The following is a 22,022-nucleotide window of genomic DNA, read 5'->3' as shown; positions in this document are numbered from 1 at the left end:
CTTGCATTTCAGCTTCCATTAGATTGGATGACTGTTTCTCAATCTTTATGTCATCCTCTTGCACCGCATATTATAATATACTATTAAATAGATGATATTAGAATTTCATTCCAACAAATATGAATACTAGTCAAAAGATGATAGTTGATTCTCATTCCACCACATATCAACAAACCTGCCACCAACATTAAGCATATTCTCAATCTCCTGTACTGAAAGTTGATGGGCAAGAGATGATTGTTGTTCCAACAAGGTGTTTTAGATCGACTTAATTGTTAAAGCTGCATGCCTCGTATATTACGTTTTAAGCTTTGGATATATTCCAAGCTTTCAAAATTTGTTGTATCACAGACATCCGTTAATACCGGGTGCCTTGGCAATCCTTATATCCTTAGGAGAGCAACTCGTTCTCAGAACTTATTATCAACTTGATTCACAGAATGTAACTTTTCCTATATATTCTATACAAGATTCAAGTTACACTAGGTGGAAGAGCGAAGCCTCCAATCTAACTAATCGCTGAGGTATTTATAAGTTTGGGTAATTCAATTTGGGAAGAGAGAGCCTCACCTGACGTACACAATACTGTGTATTTCATAGCGGTATTCTTTCTAAGGTTTCACAGGAGTTTCAGTCAACGTTAGTATGAAGTATTAGAAATGCTCATGTACCAAATATTGAAAACCGAGAAATTCATAAATGCTAAGCGCCGTGGCGCAGTGGAAGCGCGCAGGGCTCATAACCCTGATGTCCTCGGATCGAAACCGAGCGGCGCTAAGCTTAATTTTTGGTTTTTTTTTTTGGTGTTATGCTTACAGAGATGTCGATCAGAATAACTCAATACAGCACACTCCATCGATAGAGTTGTTTTAAAAAGATTGTTCTAACAGTGTAGTCTCATTTTCTATTACACTGTTACTTTTCGACGAAAGTAGTAAACGCGTATGGAGCTGAACACGCGAAACTTTCTTAATTTGAAAAGTGCCCAGTAGTTCATCACATCGGAATTAATATGATTGAGTAGTCCTCTATAAAGTCAAACGATCAGAGGATAGGCATTACTGTAATCAATCGCTAATTAATGGATCAAAAGACGTCATCTTTCATAAATGAAAAGCTGTTCACTGAAGTAAAACCCGTACTTTTTACGGATTTAATTCACCACTTGAAGATCAGCCCATCAATGGCCAAGAAATTGATGTTTGACTATTACAAACAAACCACCAATGCCAAATACAACTGTGTAGTTATGTGCTGCTATAAAGACCAAACAATTAAGATTATACATGATGTTGCCAATATTCCACCGAAAGATTCAATAATCGATTGCTTCATCTATGCTTTCAACCCGATGAACAGTTTCATACCATATTACAACATCATCGATCAGAAGGATTGTTTAACCATCAAAAATTCATACGAACTCAAAGTTTCTGAAACACCGAAAGTTGTAGAGAGAACCAAGACTTTAGAAGAGAAGTCTAAACCTTTGGTGAGGCCCACAGCAAGATCGAAAACTACGCCAGAAGAAGCAACCGGAAAGAAATCCAAATCCAAAGACATGGGTCTCAGGTCCACTGCACTGTTGGCTAAGATGAAAAAGGATAGAGATGACAAGGAAATCTCTAGGCAAAATGAACTACGTAAAAGGAGAGAGGAGAATATGCAAAAGGTAAATAAAAAGAACCCCGAAAGGGAAGCTCAAATGAAGGAGTTAAATAACCTTTTTGTTGAAGATGACCTAGATGGTGTAGAAAAAGTGGGTGAACGGTCCCACCCTAACTCACCTGAAAAAGATATCAGCGATGACAAGGACAGAAACAACGATATTTTGGAGGACTTGTTAGAAACGACTGCAGATGATTCACTCATGGACGTACCCAAAGTACAGCAACCAACGCCTTCTGAGATAGAAGATTCAAAAGAACCTAAATCTGAAGAAGAACGTTCCTCATTTATCGATGAAGACGGGTATATTGTTACAAAGAGGCCCGCAACTTCTACACCACCACGCAAACCATCACCAGTGGTCAAAAGGGCATTGTCTTCTTCAAAACAACAAGAAACGCCGTCATCGAACAAAAGACTAAAAAAGCAAGGGACGTTAGAAAGCTTTTTCAAAAGAAAAGCTAAGTAATATTCTTTCTTTCCCAAGTGCTTTTCATTACAAATTGTGATATAGTATATAGTCCAAAAGGTCAACTCACAAGGTAGAAAAAAATAGAATCAATATATATATTGTTATTTCAATTTACTTAGTTTCTTCATATCCTAATATAACATCCGAAGGACATTACTGTATTGATTTACATGAAGCCTTGACATAATTTGAAGTTTAATTTCTTTCTTAAATTTCTCAAAAGCCCCGCCGTGCTACTAGGTAAACTTTTATCTGCTTCAATGATAGTTTCATATAAGTTTGAGCTTTTTTCATCTGCTTCATCCCATTTAGTTTCTATAACTTCAATTACTGTCGCCACTGATTCTTCATCCATTGGCTTCTTATCATCTAAAAGGAAAATTGGGTACAGGAACTTCGCCACAAGTAAAACCAAGTAATGCTTTGGTAAATAAGGAAACTCAATTAGCAAAAGCAATAGACGTAATGCTTGGCCCCAATCCTCTCTGTCTCTCAGCTCGTAGAATTGTGACAGAACGGCATATGGCGCTAAAGTTTGACGCATGGCATTCGTCACTACACAGTCTAAAATATCTTTTGGTATTATAACGTCATCCTCTGCAGCTGCATTTTTGCTCACAATAGCATTTAACACGGGGTCATCTAACTTCCGGCCCTCCATGCACGAAGCTTCAAATAATAGCCATGAATATGACTTCACCAATTCATATCTGCCAGCTCTACTGAAATTTGCGATACTTTCAATAATATTGTGTGCCGATAGCATTTGGTTGCCCAACGTGGTGTATATTTCCTTCGCTATTTCTGGTAATCTCCATTCTACACATATGCTTAGCATCCATTCAATGTCATCATTCGTAACAAATGGATAATGTGGAAGCAGTTCTGCAATCACCATTTTCTTTGCACTTCTCGTCCCAGTAACAGATAAAGCTATCAATCCAATGGCAACGGGCCATAGTTCCTTATCACCCAGTGAACACAACTCGAAAGCGAAGCTGTTTAACATATAAGATGCCATACCGTTCTTATAAGAGAATAGATCCTCAAGTAATTCGTTATCTTCATTATCGTATTCACCAATACTTTTATCACCCTCAAACACATTCTCTATTAAACCTTTTGCTTCACAAATCATAGCGGTGAATGCTGCTGTGCAACTATCTAAAGATTCCATTACCGGTAGAATAGAATGTATCTTACCACTAATTATGTCGACGCATGATTGCTCCCAATCATTTGTTACATCAACGGCATTAGATTCCAGTGATATTTGTAAATATTCCGCTGATAATTCTAATGAGGGGATATAGTATAATAAAAACCCACAAAAGGATTCATACCACGTCCTTGAATATTGCAAAATTTTCCGTTGATTTCCGCCCATTACTAACAAGAAATCTTCAATATAATCCCGCAATTCACCGGAAATATCAGTAGCAGAACTACCAAAGGCCTGACCCAATTTTAGCACCAAATTTTTCCATTCTCTAAATGTACTGGATGAATCTTTTGGATATTGTTTCAGGAGTTCTACAGAGTCACTTACTGCATCAAATGAGACTGCACATGTATCATTCAAATATGGTAAAAGATCTGATCTTTCAATGCAACCTATAGCTTGGGGGAGCAAGCCTCTTAATACTAGCTGATTCAAAAGCTTCCAAAAATATTGTGTTTCGAATACTTTTTTATCGGGCGTCGAATCTTCCACCGAAAATACTTGTTCAATATATTCTTCATCTGGTTCACCGTCTGATCTATTAATCCAGTTTAACAGTGACTCAATAAATTTTGGTCTGTTCTCTTCTACATCCTGACCATCTAGTGTGAAGTACATTGTTCTCAGACAGTTCAAAATGGTTAAAGATTCTTCTAACTCATAAAATCTGTTCAATCTCCCATTCTGGTCCTTGATGCCGCTAATAAATACTTCCAATTCATTCAGAATTGCCTCCATAGCCAAGTTTACTGTTGCATTATGCTCCTTTGCGAAACTAGAATTAACAACTCCAATCGTTGGTACATTAAACACTCTGTCATCACCCAAATCACGATATATTTCGAATAAACCTGAAACGTACGTAGAAAACTCTTTACTGGTATCTACTCTGGGAATTTTGACAGGATAAAGGCTATATTTATCTTTTGCAGTTATGAATCCCATATTTTGGTAGGAAAGTGGCCCCAGTATGAACTTCAAAGGCAATTTATCTCCATTTTTTTCAATTGGTTGATCATTTACAGTCATAGGAACCAGGATAACCCCACTGACTGGGTCCCTTTCATATAATTGTTCCTCTTCATCAATCTTGTGATCACTAACTTGCGCCGTTCCGTCGTCTAAAAAATCCAATTGATCGACGTCCATAAGTAATTGGTCTGAATCATCGACCGCCATATTTGATTATTGCTTTCTGGTTTACCCTTATTGACTCAATCCGAAATATTATGTTCAATGTGTCCATACCACTGTAGCTTGTACAAAGCTTTGATTTCCGTGTAACTAAAAATTCTCCGTCGTGCGCGATCTGAAAAATTTCATTTTAGCTCATCTCAAAATGATCTCTTAGAGGGCGCATGATTGCTGCTTACAGCATTGATTACTACTGTAGGAACTTCTTTAGCGTAAATTTAACCTACCATTGGCTGTTATTTGAAAACAGAGAGCACACTGCATTTTCAGATAACATGGGCGACCTCATTGAAGAACTACCCATCCCGGATAATGCCCAAGATTTGTCGAAATTACTACGTTCGACGAGTACAAAACCCCATCAAATTGCCCAAATAGTCTCAAAATTTGATAATTTAGAAGTCTACTTCCCAAATAAAGAGATTTTTGTCTTAGATTTACTCATTGATAGACTCAACAATGGAAATTTGGACGATTTCAAGACCAGTGAATATACTTGGATAACTTTCAGGAAATTATTGGATGCAATTGATGATCCAATTTCAATAAAAAAACTAATCAAAAAACTGAAGACTGTTCCTGTAATGATAAGGACATTTTACTTGTGGCCTAAAGACAAATTGAGCCACGGCATTTCGTTTATGAAAGCATTTTTTGCGATTAATGACTACTTGATAGTCAATTTTTCTGTTGAAGAGTCTTTTCAATTGTTAGAACAAGTTATAAATGGATTAAGTTCGTGTTCAACTACCGACTTTGCGTTTTCATATTTGCAAGATGCCTGCAATTTAACTCACATTGACAATATTACTACAACGGACAACAAAATTGCTTCTTGTTACTGCAAGCACATGCTACTACCAAGTTTAAGATATTCTGCACAGATTAAACATCCCGTGACTTCAAATCGATCCTATATTCGCCTATCTAATTTTATGGGCAGATTCCTTTTACAACCACGCGTGGATTATATGAAATTAAATAAAAAGTTTGTCCAAGAAAATGCATCGGAAATTACCGACGATATGGCTTATTACTATTTTGCTAACTTCGTCGATTTCCTATCCAAAGACAATTTTGCTCAATTAGAAGCTATCTTCACAATTTTGGCTGCCAAGAACCCCAGTTTAGAATGTCGATTTCTGACTCTTTTATCGGAATCAAAGAAAACCGTGTCTCAAGAGTTTTTAGAATCATTATTACTTGAAACATTAACGTCGAGTAACGAAAATGGCGTTTTATTGTTAATACCAACAATCTTGAAATTGGATATCGAGGTTGCTATTAAACATACTTTCCGTCTACTTGAGTTGATTCAGTTGGAACATTTTACGGATCCTCTCTTTTCTTCTCGTATTTGGGACTTAACAATTCAATCACACGCTAATGCAAGAGAATTACCAAATTTTTTTGCCAAAATAAATGAGTACTGTTCGGGAAAAGGACCCGATTCCTATTTTTTAATAAATTATCCTGCATATGTTAAGTCAACAACGAAGCAATTGTTCACGTTATCTTCATTACAATGGAAAAATCTACTGCAAACTCTGCTTGACCAAGTCAATCACGATTCCACCAATAGAGTTCCCTTATATCTAATACGCATATGCTTAGAAGGGCTATCAGGAGGCGCATCTCACACAACTCTGGATGAGTTAAAGCCTGTTTTATCCCAAGTATTTACTTTGGAATCATTTGATAACAGTCTTCAATGGGACCTAAAATATCATATAATGGAAGTCTACGATGACATTGTCCCTGCAGAGGAACTAGAAAAAATTGATTACATATTGTCTTCCGATATTTTTGATATTACATCAGGACATCTTGAAGAACTGTTCTTTTATTGCTTCAAATTAAGAGAGTATATCTCGTTCGATCTTTCTGGTGCGTTAGAAAAGTTCATGAAGCACTTTGAAATCCTTGACAACGAAAGTAAATCAAACTTATCATTTTCTATTGTGTCCAAATTTGCAACATTAGTTAACAACAACTTCACAAGAGAGCAAATCTCTTCTTTGATTGATTCGTTATTATCAAATTCGAAAAATTTGTATTTGATATTAAACAGTGACGACATTTTCGAAGAGGCGAACATCATGCATGCTTTAATAAACAAGCTTGCTTCATCGTATCATCAAAATTTTGCTTTAGAAGCTTTGGTTCAAATTCCTATCCAATGCATCAACAAAAATGTTAGAGTGACTCTCATTAACAACCTAACGAACGAATCATTTTGCTCTGGTGCCGCTGCTAGAAAATGCATCCTTCATTTATTATCAAGCCCAACCTTCAAAACTAATATTGAAACAAACTTCTATGAGTTATGTGAGAAAACCATAATTAGCCCGGAAATGATAATTTCAGAAACAGATCATGAAGAAATAAAAATGGAAGACAAAGAATCCATTTTCGAAAAAGTTTGGACTAATCATCTGTCGCAGGCAAAAGAACCTGTGAGTCAAAAGTTCTTGGAATCTGGTTACAATATCATCAAAAAGTCAATTGCATTGTCCAATTGTGATAACAAGCTGATTATTGCTGGCTTTACTGTCGCAAAATTTTTGAAACCGGATAACAAACATAGAGATGTACAAGATTTGGTAGTTAGTTATACTGTGGAAATTTTGAAAAAGTACTCAGAAGAATGTGATTCTAAAGCAGTCCCCCTTTTCAGAATATCAATGTCTACATTGTACAACATCATAACGGCTGGACAAGGTGATATTTCTAAGCACAAAGCGGAAATTATGGAACTGTTCTCTAAAATCATGCTTCGATATCGTTCTGAGAAAGTACACCATGCACCAGAAGAACAGGAAATGTTTTTGGTTCATTCACTTCTTGCAGAAGATAAGTTGGAATACATTTTTGCAGAATATTTGAATATTAACCATACAGATAAGTGCGATCCTGCTTTGGGCTTTTGCTTGGAAGAAAGTCTTAAAAGAGGTCCTGATGCATTTAATCGCCTACTCTGGAACAGCGCTAAATCGTTTTCCACCATAAGCCAATCTTGTGCCGAAAAATTTGTGAGGATTTTTATCATAATGTCGAAAAGGATCTCAAGGGACAATAGCCTTGGTCACCATCTATTCGTGATTGCTTTACTTGAAGCCTATACCAGTTGCGACATTGAAAAATTTGGCTACAAGTCATTCTTCCTGCTGTTTAATGCTATCAAGGAGCTTTTGGTTTCGAAACCCTGGCTATTTAGTCAATATTGTATTGAGATGCTGCTTCCTTTCTGTTTAAAAACCCTTGCCGTTATAATAGACCGTGAGTCAACGATTGAAATCAATGAAGGATTTGTTAATATTGTCGAAGTAATAGATCATATACTATTAGTACACAGGTTTAAGTTTTCCAATCGACACCATTTAATCAACTCTGTTCTTTGCCAGTTACTAGAAACAGTAGCAATGCATGATGATACATTGCGTACAGATTCAGCAGACGCTGTAGCCAGATTAATAACGAACTACTGTGAACCTTATAATGTATCAAACCCTCAAAATGGATCAAAAAATAACTTGAGCTCCAAGATAAGTTTAATAAAACAGTCCATTAGGAAAAATGTACTTGTGGTTTTAACGAAATATGTACAGTTATCTATTACGACGCAGTTCAATTTAAACATAAAAAAGAGTCTGCAGCCTGGTATTCATGCGATTTTTGATATATTATCTCAGAATGAGTTAAGTCAATTGAATGCTTTCCTTGATACACCAGGGAAGCAATATTTCAAAACTCTTTACCTCCAGTATAAAAAAATCGGTAAATGGCGTGAAGATTAAGTCGTATCTTTGAATGTGTATTTTCGATTGGCATATCTTAGCTCACGTTAAATAGTAAGTTGACGGAGCTCGAACAAAGAAAAACTGAAAGCCTGTATCATATAGTTTTGAATAATCTATACTAGTGCCTTAAAAATTACTTAAACGTCTAATTATATAATGTTATCATTTCGATTAGGGGAAAATCTTTTGATTATAAAATGGATAACTGACCAACATCTTCTATCAAGTGCTTCATTATATGTGAATTTCGCACCGTGTACTTCACGATACTTTATTCTTTTGAACCTCAAGATATCCTTGGCGGTGATCAAACCCTTTAATATTCCACTTTCTTCAACGATGATAGTTTTACAACCTAGCTCTTTAAACATACGGAACAACAATGTCACTGGTACCTCCCGCTTCACCGTGATTGGCGATGCATTCAGAATATCCTTAAATCCGATGCAGTTTTCACGATGACCTAACTCTTCGTTAGATTTATTGAAGTATACCAATGTTGTTTGAGCTTTGGTACTATTTACGCTTTGCATCATTATTTTACTGGCTAGGTGCCTTTTTAGAACATAGCCAATACATCTTTTTTCCTTCTCAAACTTATCCTCATCTTTAGTTATTGGAAAACCATGCACAGAAAATTCAGACGCTGAATCGTACAATAAAGATTCAAGTTCGGAAAGGTAAATGGTTTCATTGATAGTAATTAATTTGGAGGACATAAGCTGCTCTGCAGTGTACTCTTCCAAGTTTTCCTCTTCCTGCTCGTCTTCCAAATAAGGGAAGCCATTAACCATAATCATTTGGTCAGCAATACCACCAGAAATACCCGACGTGCTTAAAATTATCCTTGTTATTGCCACTACGATCATAACGGGTATGATATACATGAAAGCACCCGTCAGCTCGAACATTATTACCACCACAGTTAAGGTCAAGTTAGTTATCCCGCTCAAGGTAGCGGCTGCCCCTAAGAATGCATAAGCACCTGGAGTAATAACAGCAGGGCCGCTAATAAACCTCTCTACCAGTAAACTTACTGCGCGTCCAAATGTGGCCCCGACTGCCATTGAAGGAACAAAAATTCCGGCAGGAACTCTAGCGCCATACGATACCACCACCAACAAAGCCCTGATAACAGTAGCAAAGCATAGTGAAGTAAAAATTTTCAAAAACTCAAAAGCATGTGTATTTTCATCCAGCTGGCATAACCTATGACCAAAGGTTGAGGTGTTGTCGTTTTTGACACATTCATGAAACAATATACCCATACTTTCTGTCATGTCCAATTTTAAGAACTCATTGAAGTAAGAGATTAAAGCAGTAAGCGTCGCCAAAAAAAGCACTTCTTGAACTGGCCATGAAGACAAATACATTTTGCGAAAATGAATAAAGTTGATATTCCACTTACTAATATATTTCCCGTACAAACCACCAAAGACCCCCAAGGCGATAAAGATCGGGATCTCTTGTACTTTCCAATCTCTATCATATGTTACATTGAAGAGAATAACTCTGCCATTTCTGAATGGATCGATGTACTTCAGAGTAGTTATGGCAACCAAAGCGACATAATAAGATTTCCACAAAGTAGAAGAGTTGAACCTATTCGCAGAAGCAATCTCTTCTAAACCAAAAAGGACGCCACCAATAGGGGCACCAAAGGCAACCGCAACACCTGCTCCACTGGCTGCAGTTAGATATTCATATTGTGTAGAATACGTTAAAGTGTCTCTTAGTAGCCATTTGGTAAGTAAGTAACCACAACAGGTTGCATAATGAACGGAGGGCCCTTCTTTACCTACACTTAATCCCGAAGAGATAGCCAAAGGAAGGGCAACGCTTTTAACGACTAATGTTAACAGACCCAGAAATTCCTTGTTGTATTCAAAACCCGATACCCATACCTTAATTTCCGAGATTCCTGAACCAGTAGCCATAGGAGCAACATATTTGACTAACAGCGTGCTAATTAGAGCAAAAACGATTGACAAAAGCATGAAAATTATGAAAGGCGACACATGCCCCTTCCAGGCGATCCAAACCCCCTGCACTTCGCATTCGAATTCTTGCCTTTTCAGTAATAAATTACTTACGGAGCTAACTTCATTTACCACGCCGTTACAGCAGAATGATTTATTAAGTAACCAGTTTCTTTGACAATGACCCGTTTTCCAATTAACCAGAGTTTCTGTAAAGACCTGGAGGAAACCAGCTATACAGCCAATAATCACGGCCGTGGAACTTAATGTGATGAATGTTTTTGCACGATCCCATATAACTTCTCGGTAATGCTGGTATTTTGAATTAAGGAAGTCCCTATCGGAGTCTATAGACAATGGTCTATTTTCCTCTGCAATCTTATCAATCGTAACAAATTGGTCGAAATTTTGCGTTTCTGGAATATTAGTGAATCGATTCGTATCAATGACATCTTCACCATCCTCAATTGGTTGATTTATTGGCACATAAGTGGTTGGCATTAGTGTCAAGTGCTTCTATATTATGTAAGATCAACATTCACAGGCCTTTCTATATGGTGTGGTTTGATGAAGATTTGAGAACAGGCGGTGCTTTTCCTTTTTTTTTATGAGTTCGAAATCGCGACACCTCCCTCTATCCTTAGAGCTGAAAAATCATATGAATCTATTTATTAGTAATGATGATCAATGTAAAGCCTTCTTTAGGAACAATTACGATATAACAATCTTATTTAGTGAGTGATAAATATTATTTTCGGTCAGCCTCCAATCTTGCAATCTATTCGACAGCAGTCATAGCTATATTTTAACGTGTATTTTAGAAACAGCTTTCGTCAAACACAAACAAAAAACGACAATGTTTCATAAATTTTGCTTAAAACTAAATCAAGGTAGGAAAAGAAAATTTGTAAGCGTATATATTATAACGCAGAAAACTAACTTCCGGATATTACAATATGATCATCCATTTGAGGATCAAGAAAGCCGAAGAACTTTTGACCCGGTCGCCTTGCAAAAACAGCTTTCTCTTCTGATAACATATACAATGAGATATCTGACTCCTTGTGTATGAAGCCGATCACATAACAGCCGTTAGACAAGGTAGTTACCAAGAATAAGGGTGTAAATGTAGGCTCGCCTAAAAATGTGCTCATTCTGGAGTCAGTAGTTCTCACAGAGTTTATGGTTGTTACTGGCGCACCAACGTGGTACACACCTTCGTCTATTTCCTCCTCACCATCAAGTTCCAAACTAAATAACCTGAGTTTTTGACCACCATACGAAATTAGTAGGTATCTAATATTCTTGAAAGTTACAGTCGCTGCACCAGTGAGTATTTTCCCACTGTCAGTGATGCTATTGATAAGGTCCCTCTCAAGTGAATCTAGAGGCTGCACTTGTAGATGAACCTTATCCATATTTCCATCCGTTGTGTGAATGACATTGAACCTCATCATACCCTTCCGTATGTCAAGTGAAACCATTTTTTCCAAATATATCCATGTGCCTATATTCTGCTGTTTCCTAGCCATCTTTGCCTTCCTTTTATCAAAAAATATAGATGATGTTATTGCAACACCAGAAATATTCAATATATTTGAAACCTGCTCAATACTGAACTTATTATCATGAACTGAATAGTTCAGTTGGTAGGCCTGCATAGACTCCCCATAAACCAAGATACAACCATTGTAGTAGTTATGTAAGCCAGTAATCGGGAACCCCGTGTTAATCCCAAAAAGGAAATCTATGGATCCTGATTCCTCATCGAATGAAAATAACAATAGGTTATTCATATTGCTACTGTCAACATCGTCTATTGAGTCTAAATTTAAAGACACCAAGATACATGAATTGAAAATCACTTCTTTATACAGTTCAGAAGTCTTTTTTTTCCCCAATGCTTCGGTTCTTTTGAGAATGGGTACAGCAATTATATCTGATATCAAAACGTTTTCATATTTTATGCTTTTGATATCATTGTTGATACTAGAAAGATTGAATGCAGAAATGTTTTTGAAATGTTTAACATCGTAAACATAAATTTCAGAATACTTGTCCTGCAATTGATTTGCTACTGGCACAGCCGCTACAATCACGTACCTTGATGAAGATTCCAAGGTTATAAATTTGAGACAGGTTTTTGGAACTTGCTCAAACTTAGAGCCAAACGTAGCCATTCCAACAGTACTAGGAACATGTACGTCATAAAATTTACCTTGAAGAGTAACCATAACAACTGAGTCGTCTTTTTCTCCAGGTATCAAGTAGCTTATGCGATATGGTGCATATACCTCTTGGATTTCAAATCTACCTTTTACTTTACATGGCTTGAAAAGGACAGTAGTATCTGTCGTATATATAAAAACGTAATCTGAATTAGGCACTTCGCAGAATTGCAACTTCTTCTTACAAATTTTAAACTCTTCCACGATTTCAAACGTTGCCAGTTTCATAATGCAAAGATTTCCTTCAGTGTCAGATATGAAAATGTAAACTGTACTTTCGTATTCATATAGGAAAATGGACGCTAAATCAGAAAGTCTATGGAAAACCGCTTTCTGGCTTCTCGATCGATTGTAGCGATCAAATACCATTATTTCATCATTCAACACAAGTACTGTCAAAAAAGAACATTTCCTAGAAATGGCAGATATAAAGCAATTCTCTATAGTCAAATTAGTTTTTATGTTTTGAATCCGATAATAAGCTTTTGAGCAACTCCATCTCAAGTAACCTTGCTTTGTAACATACACATAATTGCACTCATTATCTTTTCGAATTGGAGCCAAAGCAACGATAGTGTTATCTTTCAGTAAGGCTCCATCTTTAGTAGCAATAAAACTGCCACCTATTTCTGAGTCTATTCGCTCACTATCTTTGTAAATATTATTATTCACGTCTGCCCAATAGATACCTTTTCTTGTAGAGTAAACTTGATGAGGAGCACCGTCTTTAGTTTTGAAGAGTAGCTTCATGGAAGCGGAAGCAAAAATGTTTCCATACGATCGATATTTCAAACTCAAGTATCCCTGCCCATTATGTAATGATCCGCAAGATAAATGAGACCGTGTGAAGTTTCCTATGAAATCGGAATACAGAGTTGATTTGCAAACCAAAGAACCAAGAGCAACGGTATTACCATTTGCTTTGTTTCCGATTGAGTGCACTGTAAGATGGCCCTTCGGGCACACCAGTATCCAACACTTCTCATCGAAAAACGCCGAAAGGTAGTGATCGAGTAGAGTACCATCATTGATGGGAAATTTCTCATATAAGGCACTTCCCCAGATATACGTATCGTCTTCGAAACTGCTTAGGATTGCATTCATCCTGCACGTTATCATAAATGCAGTATTGGTCACGAATGTAAATGTTAAATGATTCGATGTAGCATCCGCTAGAATAGGCTGCAAAAGCTCCATTCTTTCTGTGCTATTAGGTTCAAAGGCACCAGGCCCTTGATACATTTTACCTATCGTTTTACCATCAATAGTTTGTTTCGATGACAATGCATGCTTGATGAAATAGGTTTTCCATGGCGTAAAGACAAAATGGCCAATATTAGCAACCGATTTCAAAAGTATTTGTGAGGCCTTTGCTTTCTCCGCAAAGGATAAGTTAGCAGTTCTTTGCCACTTGGCCCCTTTGGCTGGTTTAGGCTCGAATACGCACACGCATGCTTCCAACTGATATTCAGTCTCATTGTACGTATGTGTGAGAATCGACAACGTAAAGACATCCTTGTCTAAAATATCGTTGAAATTTATACACTCATCTATGGACACTATCGGCGAGGACGTGATATAGCTCAATTTAACGTCCGTTTCTACTAGACAAAGAATGTCGTCAGTGGGAATTTCGTAAATTTCAGTGCAAGACAAATTGAAAACCAAAGCTGCTCGTAGTGGATCTTGAAAAAAGAACTTTGGCTCTGATCTCACCTGATCGATTCCTGTTTCCAGAGATTTCACCAATTTGTAATCAAGGTCGATGAAATCCAACCGTCCCGTAGCCTTCAATAGAATATACAATCTTCGGTTCGGTGCAGTATGGTCTTTATAATAAAATGCTGCCACTGTACATCCGTAGGTCCTGAGTCTTAACACCTTGCGCGCCTCATCTTGTTCTATACCTTCAAACACATCTATATACTCTAGCCCTATGACCACCAATTTTCGACTCTGCCCTTCGAGTCCATCTTCTTCCCTAACAAAACATTTGACTACTTCCTGCGGACCATTGACCTCGCTCACTATAATGTTGTCAGACATTGCTATACGAATCATACGAATCCTCCCTGCTAGCATAAGAAATTAGACACACACATCCCTTGGCAACTTTCCGTTTGCATCGTTTCTCTTGGCTGCATCCTGCCACGATCCAATTACCCTGACTCTCGTTCCTGTCTATCATGAGCTCTCTTGTCAAGTCAATAAGTGCTCCCACGGAAGGTATACGATCATCTCAACTTAATGTGATTGCAGAGAGGGGAGCGACGTCTACGAGTCAAGACTCATGGTTAACCGAGGTCTAGTTTGAAACTTGTATCCTTTAGCGTTTTTAAATAGGACAAAAAGAGAGTAGGGTCATATCTTTCTGGGACCCTTTTTTGTGATTGCCCCAAATAAAGGAAAAAAATGGAGGTTACAGGGTTTTTTGAAGAGTCAGGTATAACCGCCCATGTGGTACAAGTAGATAAATACATTCGAGAATTTGCTAGATAGGGGCAATTTTTTGCATGCGTTTCTTGACTTTCAGCAGAAAGGTACACATTTTTAAGGGAATTGGTGAATTTTACGTTGCTTATCTCTCGAAGAAGAAGACGACGTCGGATAGGTAAAGTGAAAACAAGAAATGGTTTCTTTCTTCGGCAAGCTTAATGCGAAAAGAGACAGTAGAGATGGATCTATGTCCAAAGAATTACTATCACATTCTGTAGCCCACACGAGAAACACGGTATCCAAATCAGGAAGGCGCATGTCGGAACGGTCTTTAGCCGCTAGGGTAAAGGACGGAGGTTGTCCAAATAGCAAGGGCAAACGGATCTCTCAGGCATGCGTAACGGAAGAAGAAACTAAATCTTGCTTATCTTCACTCGATTGCCTCTGTTGTGGTATCCCGCTACGGTTCCCAGACTCCATAAAAAAATTTCGATGCAGTGCATGCCAAGTAACCGTTATTATAAAGGAGCCAACGATTAGCAGTAATCTGGAATCCAGTACACATATTTCGTGCACCTTAGAGGGCTTACAGATGGTGGTAGGAAGGTGCCATGATGATTTACAACGACTCAAGAAAATTGGGATTCTAGATAAAGAAAGAAAGGGGTTGATTTTCCAGCCGGTAATAACCTATTTACTGGATAGATTTCATGATATCAGCGTTTTAAATAGGTCGTTTTTGGTGCACGATGCCGAAAGAAATGTAAAGATGATAAACTACGAGGCTTTACAAAACTTTTACTGTATATTATTCACTCTGCCTACAAGGAAACCGTATTATAGTATGCTGTGTTGCTGTAACGATCTATTGAAAAGGATAACGGTTAATAAGGGAGAAAAATTGCAAATATCGCAGTATCGTTGGTTGCTGATTATATTAAATATACCCACAATACGAAGCTGCCTTATTAGAGATCGGAAGAGCAAAAATGCGTTTGAAACCCAGCAGATAAGGGCGGTGTCTTATGAGTTGGTCAAACGGTGTATCGGCTACTTGTCTAATCTATCGACAAAAACCTCCCAACAGTTGATTCAATCATTACGGCGAACCCCTACGGATAATTTCTCATATCAGGTAGAGATTTTAAATTTATATATCAATTTCCAATTTTCCAGACTACTGTCGAACGAATTATCAAATAGAACCGCCAACAATAACGTAAAGCCTGAAGATGAGATGCGATCTCGTCTTCGTCGGCATCATACTACCGGCCATGAATTCCTGAGTACTAGACCCATAAGTGCACTATCAGATGAAAAAAAGGAAAGTGATATCACGCATCCCGCCAATAATAAGATAAAGTTTAAAATTTTTCAATATGAGGAAGATTGGCATATTTGCTCTGCGGCAAAATTGATGTTCATCTATTATATGGCTAATACGAGGAGAAATGGCCATAGAGCTTTGTCGATACAAAGTTTTTACAATATAACACTAGACTTCATCGACTATAGACAGGATTTTGATCATTGGAGAGGAGTAGCTCAAAAGACAAAAATGAATCAACTGATCGAAGAGTGGGGAAATTCGAGGACAAAAAAAGGGTTTTCCTTTTGTAAGTATCCATTTATATTGTCACTCGGCATTAAAATTTCTATTATGGAATATGAAATTCGTAGAATCATGGAGCATGAAGCTGAACAAGCTTTTCTAATCTCCCTAGATAAAGGCAGATCAGTAGACGTTTATTTCAAAATTAAGGTACGGCGTGACGTTATCTCTCATGATTCATTGAGATGTATTAAGGAGCATCAAGGCGATTTATTGAAATCGCTAAGAATAGAGTTTGTTAATGAGCCTGGAATTGACGCGGGAGGGTTGAGAAAAGAATGGTTTTTCCTGTTAACAAAATCATTATTTAATCCAATGAATGGTTTATTCATTTATATAAAGGAAAGCTCACGTTCATGGTTTGCCATTGACCCTCCAAATTTTGACAAATCCAAAAAAAAAAACTCTCAACTAGAATTATATTACTTGTTCGGAGTTGTTATGGCGTTAGCAATTTTCAACAGCACCATATTAGATTTACAATTTCCAAAGGCACTTTACAAAAAATTATGCTCAGAGTCTCTGAGTTTTGAAGATTATTCAGAGTTGTTTCCAGAGACAAGTAGAAACTTGATCAAAATGCTCAATTATACAAAGGATGATTTCGAAGATGTCTTTTCTTTAACTTTCGAGACTACGTATCGAAATAACAACTGGATTTTAAATGATAGTAAATCGAGCAAAGAATACGTAACGGTGGAATTATGTGAAAATGGCAAAAACCTCCCAATAACCCAAAGCAACAAGCATGATTTTGTCACGAAATGGGTAGAATTCTATCTAGAAAAGTCCATTGAGCCACAATATAATAAATTTGTTTCAGGTTTCAAAAGAGTCTTCGCGGAATGCAATTCTATAAAATTATTTAATTCTGAAGAGCTGGAAAGATTAGTATGCGGTGATGAAGAACAGACTAAATTTGATTTTAAATCTTTAAGGTCTGTGACGAAGTATGTAGGTGGGTTTTCTGATGATTCTAAAGTGGTTCGTTGGTTTTGGGAAATCATTGAAAGTTGGGACTATACATTGCAGAAAAAACTGTTACAATTTATAACGGCATCTGATCGTATACCAGCAACAGGTATTTCTACCATCCCATTTAAAATCAGCCTGCTAGGGTCTCATGACAGTGATGATTTGCCATTGGCTCATACGTGCTTCAATGAAATATGTTTATGGAGTTATTCCTCGAAAAAAAAACTGGAACTGAAATTGCTTTGGGCAATTAATGAATCTGAAGGTTATGGATTCCGCTAAAAGCTTTTAGAATATACATACGCACATAACACATAATGTATTTTTATAGATATATCTGTGAATAAAATTACATTAAGGGTACTCTGACCATTCAGAAATTTCATCAAACATTGTTATTCCTAAATTCTTCATCGAGTACCCACCCCCTACGCTCCTTATCAAACTGCGCTATGGTTTTTAATAGCGCTCTAACTTTGATAACATCTTCTTTATCAGAAAGGTTGACACCAATGCTGTTAAGTATGCTAACACTGGATGAGAAGAAGTTATTTTGTTGCTGCAAATATCTCCGAATATTTTCTAGCATCTTGGTATTGGAATTAAGTTCGCTGGAACTTGTAAAGTTAACGTCATCGTCGTAGTTTTCTTGATGAGCTTCCCTAGATGCCTCCCTTTGTGACTTTGTAATATTGCCTAAAATGGCAGCTGATCCGGTCAATCTGTTTTTCAACGGATCTCTCTTTCTGATTTTACCTGCTTTACCAAATCTTCCGGTCCAAGTAGGTGTCCCAATTTCATACCGCTTGGTAATTTTTTTCCTCGATTTCCTTAATGCATTTATCGCATCGTTAGCCACCCGAGACGCTTCTTTTGTAATTATATTTGAAGAAGAGCTGCTTGCGTGCGAATTGACAACCGAATCATGACTCATAACGGTTTCTAAATTACTCTCTCCTCCTAGCAACCCTTCGATTAATCTATCATCCTCTGACTTGCTATTTTCTTTTTTCTCCTTACCGCTATAAAAGCTTTCTAGCTTAGAGACGCCAGATAAGTTGACCAGTTGCTCAAAATCATCACTTTCCTGTGATTTAGAATTTTTTAGATTTTCAGTATGTTTTTGAACTTCTTCGTTCAATTCTTCTGTGGAGTAGCCGTTTTCACCACCAAGTGAAAATAAATCATGGAGCTCGTGAATTTTAAAAAATCGCTTTTGCTTAGGATCTGTCAAAATTCTATTGGTTAAAAATTGTTTGAATATTTGCCTATGATAAATTTTCTCCTCTATTGAGCCTCCCACCATCAATCTATATATTGATACCTCTCTTTTCTGCCCAATCCTCCATGCTCTTTCTCTGGCTTGCATATCAGTAGATGGGTTCCAGTCTGGATCAAAAATGATAATTCTATTAGCACCAGTTAAATTAACACCTAGCCCCCCAACTCTTGTGGTTAGTAAGAATACATCGAAAGATTCGTTATTAAAGCGATCGACCAACGATTGCCTCCCTTTGATGTTCGTTGTTCCATCCATTCGCAAGTACTTCAGATGTGATAAATCGGGGTCCTTCATTGATATAAATTCTTCTAGAATATCCAGCATTTGTCTCGATTGAGTGAAGAGTAGGGCTTTATAGCCCTGGTTATGCCACAGTAATAATAATTGCTTGACAACCTGCATCTTTCCGGATCTTTTGGGATCACCGTAGCTTGAATCATGTCTCTTTGTCTCTCTGTCAAGTAAATCGGGGTGATTGCATATTTTCCTTAAAATATCGATACCAAATAGAACATTTCTCTTACCATTTTGAATTTGATTCAGATCTGAAGAATGTAAAAACTCCAAATATTTGCTTCTTTGGTATTTCGTGAGTTTACAAAAAAGAACCATTTCCTTCTTTTGTGGCAGATCTTTAGCAACATCAGCTTTCACACGACGTAGCAAATACGGCGAAATCAAGTCACGCAACGCAACAGCACATTTGTAGCCTGTCTGAACTTGTATGTTCGTTGCATTTGCATAACCACCCACATTTATAGGTATGACAAACTGCTGTTGAAATACGGGCAGAGTTCCTAATTTACCAGGGAAAATGAAATCAAAGAGCGACCAAAGTTCGGTTAAATTATTCTGTATTGGTGTTCCTGAAAGAATAATCCTATTATGTGTCTTTAATTTTTTACAAGTCAATGAAATCTCTGAATCTGGGTTTCTAATCTTATGTCCCTCATCTAAAACAGCATACTGCCATTTCACTTTCAGTAGCTTATCTGAATGTATTCTTAACCCAACATAGGTAGTGATTAAAATGTGCCCGTCAGTAACAACTTTATCTATTAACTTATCTAAATGGTAGCTTGATTCCAAAGCCTTCTTCGTCCTTGATGAGTTCTTCCAATCCTCGTACGAAAAATCGGTTGGTTTTGAATTCATTATCATATTCTCTAGGTCATTTTCATCCATCTTGAATTTTTGGTTAGAAGCCATCCCTGAGCCCATGGAGTGTAATATGACCGCCCTCAGTGGAGGCCACCAATGATGTAATTCATTACACCATTGCTTCATCACAGTTGCAGGACAGACAATCAATACGGGACCTGTCAATAAACCTGAATGATGCAACGCTGCGATAAATGCGATAATCTGAATTGTTTTCCCTAGACCCATTTCGTCACCAATAATACCGCCACAGTTTTGCTGGTAAAGCTCATAGAGCCACTGCACACACGTCTTTTGATAATTAAACAATAGCGAGTATATTTCACCGGGTATTTTGAATTTGCTATTAAGTTTTGCGTCGGGGATATTAGGATGAGGTCTTCGCCATTCCGGCAACCCTGGCCTCCTTTGACTGCCAGCAGAACGTTGTTGTATCCACCTTTTCAACCTTGCTTGGTAATATGACTCATCCCCATCATCCTTTGCCTCACTAGGTTGATCTTTGGACTGCAGATCCTCCAGGTCTTCGAGAATTTCATCGTCATTTTCTTCTTCATCATCGTCCCCACTTTCTCTACCACTCATTTGAAAGTCTTGATCGCTGAGGTTATCATCGTCATCAGTTAGGTTTTCTACCATTTGCTCTGTCGCCACTTCAAAATCCTTATCCTTCTGCTCCTCATCATCTACATACTCTGTGTTTGCAGTATCTAAGCTAAAACCAGCCTTGTGTCCAAATGCAGTGATCTTACCAGTTCTGATCAAAAACTCCTTCTCGCTCTCACCGGGTCTCTGAAATCCCTCTTTGGAAGCTCTGTTTTCAGCACCTTGATTTATCTGCCCTTTCAGCTCTTTGATCCTTGATTGGATGTCTTCTATGTCTCTTAGGACCCGTTCGATATCACTAGATTGTAAGTTTTTGATCTGGTCTCGGAGGTTCTGCTTAACAGATATCCTAGTGGCATTGTTCAACTTCCTGGTGAGAAGATTCTTCTTGCTGACATAACGCTGTAGAGCAGTCTTACTGCGTTCTAAACGAGTCTCCTCTTGCTGCAGTGATTGTAGGTTACTGAAGTTGGTTACGTCATTAGCTATTCTTTCCTCCAAACTGCTCTGGGAGAGCACGTTAACTCCCAAATCCCTTAGCGACTCATCGTTCTCAAGTTTTGTACCGTCTCGCTGCACTTTATCTGCCATCACTAAGATATGCTTTTCTGAGCGTTCTTATATACATGAGATACCATCAATCTTTTCCCTTCTTTTTTTTCTTCAGCTTTTATTGCATCGCCCTTAACTGAAATAGAAGGTAATGTAGATTTTACTTGCACTTATTACAACTTCCACTTACAGAACTTGTTGTAGTGCATTCTTCTTACTTCTATTTCGTACTTTTAAAAACCGTAATGTTCTTGAAGACTCCACATGCGTATATATTGCAAGCACTTTACTGGACAAACCGAATAAAAGAGCTTGGCGCATGTATTTATATATATACATATTTACAGGCCGATTTCGTAAATAGTCAGTCTTTCTGTTGACTATTCAAAAGTTTTAGTTTTTCCATCTCCTCTCTCGGATCAAACTTTCCTTTGCACAAGTTTTCGTACTGTTGATCGTACTTGCCAGTTGACAGAGGTGCGTTACCAGTAAACCGCTTAGTCATGTCGACTATTCCTCGCTTACAATCCAAAAAGGCCTTCATCTGAGCAATACAAAGTTCGGGAAGGTCCTTGTTCAGCTCCGGATTGTCAAGACACTCCTGAGGGTTGTGTCTCTCTATCATCACACAGGGCGACCTCTGCAAACATATGGCAACTGCCTTCTTCTGGTCCTTACAACTAGCAACCATTTCTTGACCTTATTTTCTAAGCGCACGGCAAATGTTTGTATATATTTTGTTTTGATCGTTTGTTATTACAGCCCTTTCAAATTACTATCCCTCTTTCCTTTAAGCTTTCCGCACAGCGAAACCTCGTTATGTTATTGTTATAAG

General features: G+C 37.6%; 8 protein-coding genes and 1 non-coding gene across 9 annotated transcripts; 4 read left to right on the top strand and 5 right to left on the bottom strand.

The window, feature by feature from the left end:
• The first annotated feature begins 705 nt into the window (after nucleotides 1-705).
• On the top strand, nucleotides 706-777 carry SPAR_Jtrna18M. Its single transcript has one exon. It is a non-coding gene; the product is annotated as a tRNA-Met (tRNA).
• Nucleotides 778-1,081: 304 nt separating this feature from the next.
• Nucleotides 1,082-2,137, top strand: POL32 (DNA polymerase delta subunit POL32; the record flags this gene model as incomplete). Its single annotated transcript, XM_033911414.1, has 1 exon — nucleotides 1,082-2,137. One exon carries the CDS (start codon nucleotides 1,082-1,084, stop codon nucleotides 2,135-2,137), a length of 1,056 nt encoding a protein of 351 aa, XP_033767305.1.
• A 169-nt stretch (nucleotides 2,138-2,306) lies between these two features.
• On the bottom strand, nucleotides 2,307-4,541 carry NUP85 (Nup85p; the record flags this gene model as incomplete). Its single annotated transcript, XM_033911413.1, has 1 exon — nucleotides 2,307-4,541. One exon carries the CDS (start codon nucleotides 4,539-4,541, stop codon nucleotides 2,307-2,309), a length of 2,235 nt encoding a protein of 744 aa, XP_033767304.1.
• Nucleotides 4,542-4,720: 179 nt separating this feature from the next.
• Nucleotides 4,721-8,353, top strand: URB2 (ribosome biogenesis protein URB2; the record flags this gene model as incomplete). Its single annotated transcript, XM_033911412.1, has 1 exon — nucleotides 4,721-8,353. The coding sequence occupies one exon, from the start codon at nucleotides 4,721-4,723 to the stop codon at nucleotides 8,351-8,353; it is 3,633 nt and encodes a 1,210-aa protein (XP_033767303.1).
• A 152-nt stretch (nucleotides 8,354-8,505) lies between these two features.
• Nucleotides 8,506-10,836, bottom strand: GEF1 (Gef1p; the record flags this gene model as incomplete). The annotated part of the gene is made up of 1 exon (XM_033911411.1): nucleotides 8,506-10,836. The coding sequence occupies one exon, from the start codon at nucleotides 10,834-10,836 to the stop codon at nucleotides 8,506-8,508; it is 2,331 nt and encodes a 776-aa protein (XP_033767302.1).
• Nucleotides 10,837-11,270: 434 nt separating this feature from the next.
• MLO127 (Mlo127p) lies at nucleotides 11,271-14,645 on the bottom strand (the record flags this gene model as incomplete). The annotated part of the gene is made up of 1 exon (XM_033911410.1): nucleotides 11,271-14,645. The coding sequence occupies one exon, from the start codon at nucleotides 14,643-14,645 to the stop codon at nucleotides 11,271-11,273; it is 3,375 nt and encodes a 1,124-aa protein (XP_033767301.1).
• A 547-nt stretch (nucleotides 14,646-15,192) lies between these two features.
• On the top strand, nucleotides 15,193-17,868 carry HUL4 (putative E3 ubiquitin-protein ligase HUL4; the record flags this gene model as incomplete). The annotated part of the gene is made up of 1 exon (XM_033911409.1): nucleotides 15,193-17,868. One exon carries the CDS (start codon nucleotides 15,193-15,195, stop codon nucleotides 17,866-17,868), a length of 2,676 nt encoding a protein of 891 aa, XP_033767300.1.
• A 103-nt stretch (nucleotides 17,869-17,971) lies between these two features.
• Nucleotides 17,972-21,226, bottom strand: RAD26 (DNA-dependent ATPase RAD26; the record flags this gene model as incomplete). Its single annotated transcript, XM_033911408.1, has 1 exon — nucleotides 17,972-21,226. One exon carries the CDS (start codon nucleotides 21,224-21,226, stop codon nucleotides 17,972-17,974), a length of 3,255 nt encoding a protein of 1,084 aa, XP_033767299.1.
• A 325-nt stretch (nucleotides 21,227-21,551) lies between these two features.
• On the bottom strand, nucleotides 21,552-21,878 carry PET191 (Pet191p; the record flags this gene model as incomplete). The annotated part of the gene is made up of 1 exon (XM_033911407.1): nucleotides 21,552-21,878. One exon carries the CDS (start codon nucleotides 21,876-21,878, stop codon nucleotides 21,552-21,554), a length of 327 nt encoding a protein of 108 aa, XP_033767298.1.
• Between the last annotated feature and the right edge of the window lie 144 nt (nucleotides 21,879-22,022).

The sequence above is a fragment of the Saccharomyces paradoxus genome, chromosome X (assembly GCF_002079055.1).
Source record: "Saccharomyces paradoxus chromosome X, complete sequence".
Lineage (NCBI taxonomy): Eukaryota > Fungi > Ascomycota > Saccharomycetes > Saccharomycetales > Saccharomycetaceae > Saccharomyces > Saccharomyces paradoxus.
This window is presented reverse-complemented; position numbering and strand designations above follow the sequence as displayed.